This window comes from Podarcis bocagei (genome assembly GCF_964188305.1).
Source record: "Podarcis bocagei genome assembly, chromosome: 2".
NCBI lineage: Eukaryota > Metazoa > Chordata > Lepidosauria > Squamata > Lacertidae > Podarcis > Podarcis bocagei.
Window position 1 is genome coordinate 104,539,456 of NC_138126.1, and position 12,975 is coordinate 104,552,430.

Here is a 12,975-nt window from a genome sequence, read left to right on the forward strand (position 1 = left end):
GCCCAGTCTCTCAACATTCAAGTGTATATATATTTTGAATCCCCTGAATGTATTCTGCGGCAAAGTGGTCAGAGCACACCAACATTAATGGATATTTTCTTAGAAATTACACAGATCAATAAACCACAAATTATTACGGCTACACTTTACAAGGTTTCCCTCCCCCCCTTTTTTTGGTAAATTAGGGAAATAAGAATCCTCTGAACCATTTAGAGTTGCCTACTTACTTCTTCAGCTATGTTATGTTTTCAAGATATTTAGAACAATGGCCACTCTAAAAGAAACACAACTGTGTTTTGTGAATCTCCGGTTAACGTCACCTCTCCTTTTTGATTATAGAGATTCAATCACTGGTGAGAAATGGGTTAAGTACTTGCATTCATATTTCAATGATATACAAACAGAGGAACAGACAGGACACACACACACACATATGCACACAGAAAGGAAAATTAAGAATTACATTTCAGGAGTCCACATGCTGTACTTCTAATACCGATGATGCTTCATGTATTTGTATGGCCACCCCATCCCATAGATTTTTAGATTGTCACTGAGCCTAGGAAGCAGTGAACGAGGCCAAAATGGATTTTCGCCATGTGGTTTGGAGCTTTCTGTTCAAAATAAGAATTGTTCTAAGTTTGACTTGCAGGAGAGAGAGATACAGCGAGGAAGATGGCACTCCAAAACAGACTGACAAGAAGAGCCTTACAAGTTTTTCGCTTTGGTCTGCGAGACTCAAGTTTGCACAATCCTAACCTACAAACATAGATAGATAGGCAGACCAGTTGAAATACAGCTGGCTTACAACTGCAGAAGGAACTGACCAAAGAAGGCAGGTGGATTTCTGCACCCTCTCGTGTTAGTTTCACTGATCCCCACACACACACCAAGCAGCCTATGAATTATCACAAAAGCCTTTTCTGATGTTCGCCCATAAGTCAAAGCTAACTGATGGTTTTATTTTATTATTTATTGGAAATGATTGGTGTTAATTAGTTGGGTCTAATTAATTATTACATGCCATATTTTAAATGCCAGCTCCCCCTACGCATTTACACATATACCACACTCCACCCCCCCAACCCCGCAGTTTTACATACCACAGGCAAAACAGTGAAAAGGAGGAGAATTGTGCTACAAGGTAAAAAAAAAAAAAGCTGAGATGATAAGAAAGCAGTTTTCACAGCTAACAGGGTCTCTCTGTCTGTCTGTCTCCTCTACACACACACACACCCTGGTTGAAGTGGATTGGTACATTCATTATTCTTAATATGTTCCTGTTTTAAAGGCACTCAGTTAGAACAGACTGTCCTTAAGGAGGAGGAAGAGAGGGGAGCCAGAAATATTGGGATTTTTTGGCTCTGAAGACCCCTGGTTTAATGGGTAAAGGGCTCTTTTGTAAGTGGGTAGCGCATGGAGAATTGAAGGGTAGGGAGAGGAGCTGTGCTCTCACATTATTTATGCGTGCAGTCTACGCTAATGGCATATGCAAGTTGACAGCATACATCCTATCAACTTGCTGAAGTGTATCTTGATTGTTCAAACACACTCTTAAAGGTGCCCGATCATTTATCAAATTAAAATAACTGTGCTGTGTTTCAAAGGGCTCTGAAGATCTAAATTGCGTTCTCGCGTCCCTAATACCCCCTGCATCTATGCACAACCCCCCCCCAAACCCTGAAGTCTCCTCCCACCTTTCCAAGCTACTCAAGATGCAATGGGGTAGGGAGGAATAAAAGAGGGAGTTTGCCCGGTGCAGGGCGGGGTGGGGGGAGGATGGAGGGAGGATGAAGCAAGGCACCCCCCCACTCCACCCGCTTTGTGCGCTCGCCCAGAAATATGCCATTTCATGATTCTGTCTTTTTTCGTTCTCTGCTATGTCAAAAACTCCAATACAAATCTACTAATCCAGCAGGAAATGATGGACTCCAGAAGCCTGACCAATTAAATTTAGACTCATGAAAAGCTTGGTGGCTAGTAAATTATAATTTTTATTAGCTTGAACAATGTTCCTGTAAGAGAAAGTAGTCTCTCCCATGAATGGCTCTTGTATAATTTATTTAACTTCATGAGCCTTGCCAAAGCCCTGAATATTTTTAGATCTTTCAGTTCTAGGGTTTGGCATTTTTCTTTCTCATATATATATATATATATTTCTGAAGGGATATTTTTAGGCTTCTGCCTGTTATTTAAAACAACCTTCTTTGCATTTGGACTCCCATATGTTGAACAGCCTCTTCTGCTCCGAGGCTAAGGCCCATTTCGAAGCAGTGGTGTAAATTTTGTACTGGGAAACTTGTTCTGCACGTGGAAATATTGCCTTGCCTCTAAATTAGCATCATAGTCACACACACACACACACACACACACACACACACACACAGTGCGCCTAGTTGCTCCTGTAGGGGGGAAAATCTACCTCTTATATGAATAATTAGACATGATGGCAAAGCAATTCCCAGTGGGATAATGTACATTTCAAATTTGAACTTTAATTTTTGTGCGCTCTCTCCCTCTCCCTCTCTCGTGTACAACCGTAACCACCTTGTGTAACCATGTGCGCCTTGCAGTTCCCGTGCAAAAGATCAGCGCTGGCAGTTCCTTGCTGTTATCTCTGCCTTGCCTTTGATGTCTCATGCTTCTTGTCATTTATAAGTAAAGATGGTTAGAGTCTTTAGAACATGCCTTTGAACAGTAACTCCTTTAGCACCTATTTAATGCTAGGAACTGTGTTGCAGAAACATCCACTGGTGTTAGATAGTTAATGAGGTATTTACTAAAATGTATTTTCTTTAAAAGAGGGGTAGGTAGGGGAAGCATGCCAGATGAGGAAACTGTAGGGTGGGGTGAATCCTGCAACTGAGTCTCCCTTCCCAGGAATTTATTGTCTTTCTTCCTATCACTGGATTTAACGGTACCTGCATCTACAAAAAAAACCAAATCCCCCACCCTATTACTCCCAAGGAAATTTCCAGCCTAGGACCGCTGCGACAGTTTTCATTCATAAGAAATGTCTGTTTTGAGATCCTTTGCTATGCTCGTTGGAAGCATAAGCCCCTTCCTGGCAGCTACCATGCTTTCTTTTTCCTGTCAATTACTTACAATTGGTTCTTTTTAATCTCATGTACCTGCACAAGCTATTTCAGGCAAGTATTTCCAGCCAAGCTTTGAGGGGGAATTGAATGGCGTGCAGCTACCTTCCTCAGATATGGGGGATACGGATAGCATTTGGGTCTCCCTTTCACCAGCCCTCTTGGTAGGACTCTCGTTTGAATACCAAATAAGAGTCAACTGCAATGTGAAAATCCAAACAGCTCCAGGCAGGAGTAATGATGAATAATGCTGCTAATATCCTTTTCTTTCCTTCCTTCCTTTTTTTTTTAAAAAAAAATAATAGTATTTTTTTTCACAGCTTTGACTTTGGACCATCTGCATTAGAGACACGCGCGCAAACACACAAATCTAATGCTGTGAGAAAAATAATGAGACAAAACATTTTAATTGCACCTTTTGTGACAAGGTTACTATAACAGCGCTTTACCATAAAATTTCTACAGCAGGATTATAAAACTATCAGCACTCTGCTTTAAGAAAAACAATTTGCTAAACGCTAAAAGCTAGCTTCAAAAAAAAAATTTAAAAATCCAAGGTCTCGTTGGCCAGGTTGTTGTTGTTGTTGTTTCAAAGAGAGAGAAAGAGAGAGAGAGAGAGAGAGAGAGAGAGAGAGAGAGAGAGAGAGAGACTGCTTGAGGAAAGGAATAGGGAGGGTACACCAGATCTCCATGGGGAAAGAATTCCAGAGAGAAGGGAGTGTTGGAATATATGCTTGAACGGTGAATGCATGCCTTGTGGAATTTCGTCCGAGTGGACATAAAAATTAAGCGCACTCTTGCAAGAGCACTTTGCGTTCCAGTCTTCTCCCAGTGGATTTGCTTTGCATCCGGCCTTTTGGAATTCTGTGCTCGGTTTTTGTTTCTGCTTTAGTTGCCCAAAGAGTTGTGGGTGCCCGAAACGCAGCTTACGAACGGAACCAGCCCCTCCCAACCTATTTCTTTTGAGCGAGTGAGGCCCTAAGTATTAAACTAACTATACTATATATAAGCGGGAGGGTCTCTTGCCTACCTCTGTTGAATGATACAAGGAGATAAGTGTGTTGCTTGTTCCAAGTGTAAAAGGAAAAAGAAACCTTAGGCAGACTTTACCGTCCTTTATAGACTTAATAACAGCAACAACAAACAACAACAGCAACAACAACAATAATAATGAAAAGCACCTGGCAAAGATTCAGCACAGCACAGTATATTCACATATTGTGACCTCTGGTTTTGGAGAGGCCTTTCCCTGTATTATAATTGTGCATCAGTGTCAAGATTCCATCAATAATTTATTCCACGGGAATTGACAGTTTGCTTCTTGAACGTAAAAAAAGAAAAGGGAAGGGGGGAAAATGCACCTAACAAAAAACATTAAAAGCACACATTCAAAAGGAAAAGAGGCTGTAGGAACAGAATTCCTTCCCCATATTTCTAATTATGAGCTTAATCAAAATTCTCATTTTTTACCCCACAATAGAATAGAAAAATAAAAGAGATCAACAGAAGGGTTTCATATGGCTTGGAAGAAGGACAAGGGGTATTGAATCCAGACTATGGAAGAAAAGCACAATGATTGACACCAATCATACTCCTCATCCAATTTGCCTGGGTTTGCATTTTAAAATTCTTTCCTGGTGTTGTTTGAACCTAACAGGTTAAAAAAAGAAGACGACTTCACTCCAATGAGCATCTTCTATTTTATTTAAAGAAAAGGGATAAAATCTAAAGCCTAGAGAAAACCCTGCAAAGCTACGATTCAATTATTTCAAATAAAGCACAAGTAACTTGTGTTACACATAACATTTGTTAGCACTTTTTAAATCAGATCGTGCTAAAAGTCCATTAAGAACTCCGAATTTGGGTATGTATTTTTAAACAAATAAATAAATAAACGTTGAGTTGCACTCCCAGTAGATAATTTTACCTCATGCCATCTTTTTTAATCCATGTACTAATTGTAATCCCATTAAAGCAGATATAATTTTATTAGCATTCACAGTTCATCAAGCTAGAAACAATGGCTGTGACTGCTGAGTTTAGAGAAAAATAAAAACGGCAACATCTTTTTCTTTTTTGCTCTGATGTTTCAAGTAACTTGTAAACAAAACTTAATTGGCTGTGTGTGGTTTTGTAAATCTAAGATTAAATCCCCACTACCATAAATATATAGCCAATATGCAATATACACAAAATGAAGGTGCTCACTACATATTCAGAGGCTGCCACAGCATTTGAAAATCAACCATATGACAAAAACTTTGAGGACAGAAATGCATTTATCGACTTTGGGTTAAATATAGAGTCTGGTTAGGTTACACTGAAAACAAATTCAAACATTCACAGTGAAAACGAAATGTTTTTAACTCCAAACCATCTATCCCTGATAAGAGCAATGTCATTTCCAAAAATAAATCCAGTACAGCTAAATCAAACCCTTCGCAAACAAAAAGACTACAAATACTCAGAAACAAAAGGCAAAATATACAAAGTCATATTCCCTTACTCAGCATTTTCTTATTCCTTCCTCGGGAAAATTCCAGTCCAGGGAATTTTTGCATTCAAGCCTCGTGAGTTTAAATCCCTTCTCCTCATCGTATACAAGGATGTTAATGAAGACTTCCAAGACAGTATAGTTCTTACCTCCAACGAGATTCTGAATTTTGGAGTTGGGTCGTTTAGCATACAGTGGATGTTTAAATTTTGTGTGTCCTGACATCCAGCAAACTAGCTAGCTAGCCCCGAAAGATTCTATTTGGTACATTCCCTTCTCCCAAACAACTAATTGATGCCACAGACCATCTCCTGGCACATACAACCCCCCCACTTCTGATTTTTCTTGCCAAACTTTGTGTCTTTAGCAGGATACCACAAGCACTTGTTAAAGCTAACACATGCACTGCAAACCCATTCTCACCCTGACACTTCAGGGCTTTATATAGAAACAGGATTTTCTAGTCTTACACCACCCGCTCTATTAATGCTAACCCTGCACATACAGCTACCCCTAATCTGAAAGAGCATAGCCGGCTCCTGGGTGCTCACCCTTCCCTGGCAAATAACAGCCTTTTTGTTCAGGCAATAGAATTTCTTAAGGATGTTAATGCAGAAAAAGGGTTTCTCCCCCCCCCCCCCATACACACCCCCTCTTCTCTTCTGTGGGATTTATTTCCCTTCAGTTCCAGCTACTAAGGGGGTGGGGTAGGGGGTGGAAATGCCCTTATTTTAACCACTTCTCCCCCATGACTAAATTTTTCTTTTTTTAAAAAAAGGAAGACTCCACGGTAAGGAATATGTGGGTTGCCAGGGGGGGGGGGGAGGAGAGAGCTAGAGAGCGAGGACGGGAGGCATTTTGCTTGTTATCAGCCTGGTACATCCAGATTTGAGAGAAAATATACAGCTTCCTCCTCTTCCACATCCACTAAACGGAGCTGCTGCACGTGCGCCCCCATCATTATGAATTATTAGCCAAGGGCAAAAGGGCCGTCTCCCCCTCACTTTTGAGAACCCCCCATTCTACCATATAAAAGATGTTGCAAAAAAAAAAAAAGGAAAGGAAAGGAAAACCGTGCCTCCCTCCGAATCCTCTTGAATTATGATGATTTCCCCTTTCTAACATGCCTGCCTCGCTTGGAATCTCTGCCCCGGCCCTCCATGCAATCAAAGGCCAGCTGAGGGCTTTTGTTTGTCCCCGCGCCCCCTCTTTCCAAGAGGTTTTTTTTAATTAAAAATTTAGAAAGTATTAATGCTTAATAAAACCAAAACAAGAAACAAATACGTTAGCGGAAAGGGCATTTGCAAAGAGCAGCCGATCTACAGTGGTGAATCTATTAACTGCAACATCTCTCTCCCCTCAACTCTTATTTTTTTTGGGGGGGGTAGCTCCTCTTAAGTAAGCTGTTGAGATCTTTCTGCACGGATGCAACCGGAGCAAGGATCGATCAGCCTCAAGATCAAGACGCAATTTATTTTTTTTAACAGTAAATATATAATCTTTGCACAATTGCGCGCCCATCCTTTGGCGATCGCGACCCTTTTGCAGCCAGGAAGAAAAGTGACCGGGCCCTTCCCCCTCTTTCTCCCTCCCTCCCTCCCTCCTTCCCAGGCCTGATCCTCCTCTGCTCCCCTCTCCTCACCCCGGTGCCCCCACTGACCTGTGTGCGTAGCCATGGAGATGGGCGAGGGGAAGTATTTCCCGGGCTGGAAGTGCCCCGCGTGCTGCACCGAGTTGTGCCCGGAGGAAGCCAGGCGACTGGAGCTGTTGCGGTGGCCCCTCTCGGCCAGGAGGTGAGGCGGCGGCGCGAACTCGCGGCCATCCATCCCGGGGCCGCGCTGCTGCCGCCGCCACCGAAGCTCCAGCAGGGAAGGGAGGCCAGCAGAGCGAGCGAGCGGCACCGACGGGCGGGCAGGCGGGTCCCCCTCCGCGGAAGGAAACGGGCAGCGCACCAGGCGCCGGGGACCGAGGGCTCCCCGCTCTCACCACGAGGCTGGCGGCAGCCCTCCGCGGCTCCTCCGCTTCTCTTGGCCCCGGGGATCCAGCCTCATTCTCTGCAGAAAACAGAAGGGTAGGGACAGAGCGGAGAAAAGCGTGAGAAAGCAGCTGGGAACTGGAGGAGGTGAGCGGGGAAAGGGGACGATCCGAGAGCGCACGGAACCCAACGCTTCCCCGCCATAGCAGCAAAAGGCTACTGGTGATTTTTAGTATTATTATTTTAAAAATAAATAATAGGAGGCTTCCCAACACAATTAAGCAAGCCAACCTTATCGATTACCGAAGCGAGCGTCGGATTTATCGCAGAGAACAGCAAGCCCTTTCTAAAATTTATTTTGGAGAGGTAAGACCCCGTCGATTCGGCGCTGCTACCTCGGCCCCTTTGCGCGTTGCGCGGCTCCCCGGCAGAGAAACGAAGAGGAAGGTGTTGAAAAAAAAGAGAAAAGAACCCCCCCCCAAAAAAACCCCCAGGGCGCCCAGGAACCGAGAGCGGGGGCTGGGAACGAAGATGGAATTATGCATCTTTTTCCCGAATGGCTAAGTTTTTATTTGCCTGCTGTAGTTGTATGTCGAGTTTAAATCACTGGATTATTACCCTTTCCCACCCACCCCCTTTGAGTTGCTAAGGGATTCTCTCCAGAGCTGGTCAATAATATTTGGGTCCTCTGTTCTGCTCTCTTCCATGGGCAAACCAAACCAGACGAATGCGTCGTTATTTTCATTACAGTGGGAAAGGGGGGTGGGTTCCCAACCTGATTTATTAAGCTTCGATCAATTGCATTTCAAGTTATTTTGGGTGGGGTGAGGGTATTTTGAAGAGAAAAAGAGATTTCTCCCCTCCCCAGTACACGGGCTTTGATTATGGGCGAGAGTTGCCCTGATGGGATCCAAAAAGAAAGCCCCCTTCAGCAAACTAGAGAAAAAGGAGATCAGCCCAGAGAAAAAGAGCTTGGTGCCCTTCCACGACTCAAGCCCAGGAACAAATATTTCACTGCACAAGACACCTTAGTGGCAAAGCCTTGCATTCTTCCTCCAAGGACAGAGGTTTAAATCCTACAACTGTATTCCTTGACGAAACAGTTATGTAAAGTCCTTCCTATCCATTCAATCCATTTACACGTAAGGGGTTTTTTTGGCTTACGACCAATGTGTAACATTAAGCCAAGAGGAAGGGAAAAGGGGGAATAAAAGACCCTCCTCGCCCCCCCTCACCCCCCTTCAGATTTACCAAGCAAGGTTGTGTTGCATTGGAATATTTTTTGCTGACTTCTAACTACAAATATTTGCAACTCCCCTGTAAAAATGTGATATATGAATGGGGGGGGGGAGCTACCCTATTGCATCTGCTATGGGAGGTAGAGACACACACCCAAATTATTTAGATCCCTTCTGCCCACCCCCATGTCCAGACAATTAAGACTACTGCACACATCTAATATTTCTGGGACTCAATAATGTCTGAAGGATTCATAGCACCTCCAAACCCAAAAGGAAAGGGTGTGTGTGAAAAAAGGTAAAGACTACAGTTTATTGAAAATGCATAATTGTAAATCTTAGAATTCACACACACAGTAGTGTGCCTCAATCACAACAAAGCCACATACAGGCTGCAGTCCTGTGCACATTTACCTGGCAGTAAGCACCATTGAACACAATAGGATGTACTTCTAAGTAAATAGGCAGAGGATTGCACTGTGAGATGCTTCCCATTTACTCAATACAGTTTTTAATTGCTGGATTCAACGCTTGCAGCTCTTTAACAGTGCCGGACTATTTGGTGTTTGATTTAATCTACAACTGAAAACATAATGTATTAAGTGACTACATATTTGCACAGCTGATAAGCTTTATATATATCACACACACACGCTAAAAATATAAATATATGGGCAGCTTTTGCATTGTAAATAAATGAAATTACTAAATACAAAAGGGCAGGGTTTTTCTCTATTTCCCTGAAAGGATCATCTCTCTGCCCTCAACTAAGATTTTTCTGCTTTGCAATTAAAAGGAATTATAAAGGATTTCTGTCTTCTACAATGAGGGGGGGAGCAGTTTTTCCCTTTCAGCAATCAACAAAAATCATGTAAAAACCAGCGGATTATATATGAGGGACCCACTTCAAAGAGTCAGGAAAGGGGGGAAATGGGGGGTGGGGGGAGAGGGAGAGAAGAATTGAAGCCTGGAAGACAAAAGCTAAATTAGCAGCTTCAGCAACTTTGGGGTTCGATACATCAACGTGAATGGAAACGTCTTGTGTAGGATTTCTCCTCTCTTTTCTCTCCCTCCCGCCCCCCTTTTCTCTCTAGAAGGAAAACAGTAAGAAAATCTGAGGTGCAAGACTGAAATAAAGCAGCTGATTGGAAAAACGCGATTGCAGGCCGACGCAAAGTTTCGGTCTGAGTGCTCCAGCAAGGCTTTCTCACCACCCCGTACCGCAGAGAGGACTTGCTGCAAGATCGTGTCCATCCTGGTCGTAGTGAGAGCCGAAGGGGAAGGAGGAAAGCAGGCTTCCCCCAGCGGCCTCTTCCGCGGGGGCTTATCTGCAGAACAAGGAGGGCGTTAAACAAAACAAAAATAAGAGGATCTCGCGGGAGGCTTCGATCCGGAGCGCTTGCTTTCCGCATAGTCAAAACGACTAAGGCGATTCTTTAGAAGAACAAAACGCTTGCGAGAGCGAGGAGGTTTGGAATGAATCGGAGGATTCAGACGTTGCAAAGGGAACAAAAGGATGTTGCAAATTTGCACGGTTCGGTTCCAGTCAGTTACGCCCCCTCCCCCCAAAATATATATATAGATAAATATATATATATATATGAGGGATAGAGAAAGAAATGGGGTGGGGGAAATGTAATAATCCAGTTTTATACTGTGTTGTCAAATCTACCGAGTATCCACGGTTTTGCGCGCAGCAGAAATATTTTATCCTCTCGGACGGTTCCGAGGCGTTTAGTGGGGGGACGGGACTGGGAAATCCGGCGAGTTTTCAAACGCTTCGGCGCACCGATCTCGGGCCTGGCAGGGAGAAGGGAGAGGACCACCAGCCTCGGCGGTGCTTGCTGTTTCTATAGCCCAGCGAAGAGGCCTCTCGAGCGGCCGCGAGCAAAAGGATCTTCCGGTGCCGGGAACGTAGAAAGCTTCCGCTAGGCATCATCGGCCAGCGAAGAAATCGGAGAGATCGGCCCTAAAAGTGCCTCCACCGACGCCTCCCCGCCACCCCACGGTGCATTTTATGCAATATTATACATTTTTCCAAATCTTGTTATTTGCCAAATCGCATGTGTGCGTGTTTGAATCTAGAGAGATTTAAAGGATGCCAGACTGAAATTGCTGTGCATGTAGCTTTCCGGCCAGAGCCAATCCCCCCCCTTAAAAATAAAGCTATCACTAAAGGGATCCGAGAAGGAAGGACCGAGAGAGGGGCGGACGCGGGGAGAGATCGGAGAGCGAGAGACAAAGCGCCTCTCCCAGCTGCTCCCTTGCAAGACGATTGCCTCTCCCGTGCAAAAACGCAACCTGGTTCAACCTTCTAAGCTGAACCGAAAACAAACGAAGAAAGGCCTTTACCTCCAATCTTAATGAAATATTTCCTCACAACACCACGGCGGCATTTTCCTCGCCACTGCAAAACTTAAAAGCCTTAGTTCCTACGTAAAATCGACATACATGCGCAGAAACACAGACAGGGGCATAAATAAATTAGAATGCATCTGTTCCAAGTATTTTAATTTTTTCCCCCTTTGCAGTTCGGAATAGCCGAATATGCATGAAACACTTTCGGTCGCAGACAGCACTTAGCGTCGAGCAGAAAACCCTAACTCTCGCCTGCATTGTGATTTAATTTTTATTGTGATTTAATTTTTAAACAAGGGAGGCTACACATTTGCATGCATTCCTTCTCCCTCCCCCCAAAAATACTACAATGCCTGCGTTTGTTTGTCTTGCAAAGCCCCCATTCACGTCTCCGTTAGGAGAAAAAAAACACCCCACCCCCCACACAATTCAACAACTAGAATTTCAGTAAGAAATATGCGAACAATCGTGGGTTTTGTTAGTACTGCCCGGAGCTCGGTACAACATTTCTAAGGCACAGCTGAACCACTGAGAAATAAAATAAACCTTCATGCACGTATTTCGCAGGCTTTCTTTTCGTTAGAAACAATACGCATCTCCTTCCCCCAAGGATGTCGTTAAATTATATTCAATTTAGTTAAGGAATTGATACAATTTAGTCAGTGGGTGGATATCAATGTTACACACAGCGAATACCAGGTGTCTGAATTGCTTTTAAAATGAAAAATAAGCTCAAAATAATTTCTGCTAGCAATATTTTGCAAAAAAATGTAAAAAATAAATTAATTCAGACCTGACCACCGTGAGGGTGTGCTCGATAATAATAAAAATAATATATATTTTTAATAAAAAAACCAAATAATGCACTTTTCAAAAATATATATATATACTAAATAAATTTCAATTACTTACTGGAGGGAGGGGTGTTCCTTTGCACACAGGGAACGCAATACAATTAAATCAGTGACTGGGACTTTGTTGTATTCCTACTGGTATTTGCACTGTGCTGACTGTTGCACTGTAAATGCACTGGCTGCTGCTCCTTGCAGAAAGGAAAAAAAGACCCTGTCGCGGGCTCCAGCTTCCCCAACCTCGCAGCTCAGTCCTGCAAGCAACTCTCCCTGCATACTAATAAGCTCGTGCCACTCACTCAGGGTGAGCGCGCTCGCTGATTGGACGCCCGGCCCTCTACGGTAATAAGCTCGTGCCACTCTCCCTGCGTAAACAGGCTTCCCCATAGGCTGGCGCGGGGCCAGGGAGCTGCCAATCAGAGAGCAGCAGGGTTACTACTCAACCCAACGGCGCCTAATTCAAGTCCCTCCAGTTGCGCAGCTCCCCTCGCGCAGCTTAGCCTCCGCTTTGCTGAATGGGGGGATACGTAGCAAGCGCGGGGGGGGAGGGAGGGGGAAGGAAGAAAGCTCTGCGGAATGGGGAGGGGAAGAGCCCTGCCAGAGAGAGCGGCTCCAGCCCACACACGCACGCCAGCTGGGTGGTGAGGGGTTTCTGGAGGGGGGGGGTGCCTTGTTGTTGTTTCTTTCGCTTAGCTAGGCTGGCCAGTGCGTGTGTGTGTCTTGCAGCCGCAGAGCCCAGTCATCGCCACGAAGTCGCCTTTTCACCGATCAGTGCGTTGCGGGGGGGCGGGGAGCGCCTGGCTCACGGCAGCTTTTTTCTCGAGCAAGGTATGCCTTTACAAACCAAACACTTAAGAGAGAGATTTACGACCGTAGGGGTCCCTAGCACTCCCGTGCATTTCAACATCCCTGGATGATATTCCGTGCTGGGATGGAGGGGGGTGAGGAGTCTTTAAAGCGCTCA

General features: G+C 44.4%; 1 protein-coding gene across 8 annotated transcripts in view; it reads right to left on the minus strand.

Annotated features, from left to right (window-relative positions):
- BAHCC1 (BAH domain and coiled-coil containing 1) overlaps positions 1 to 12,975 on the minus strand; it is a 116,566-nt gene that overhangs the window by 86,486 nt on the left and 17,105 nt on the right. For 5 of the 8 annotated variants that reach the window (XM_081180803.1, XM_081180807.1, XM_081180806.1 and 2 more), the window contains exons 1-2: positions 12,073 to 12,289; positions 7,250 to 7,643 (exon numbers count right to left, since the gene is read on the minus strand). In XM_081180803.1, the coding sequence (XP_081036929.1) occupies positions 7,250 to 7,415 (166 nt within the window). In that variant the 5' untranslated portion in view covers positions 7,416 to 7,643; positions 12,073 to 12,289. Of the gene's footprint in view, positions 1 to 5,738; positions 6,097 to 7,249; positions 7,644 to 12,072; positions 12,291 to 12,975 lie in introns of those variants that run through there. The other 3 variants (XM_081180804.1, XM_081180801.1, XM_081180805.1) reach the window with 3 other exon arrangements.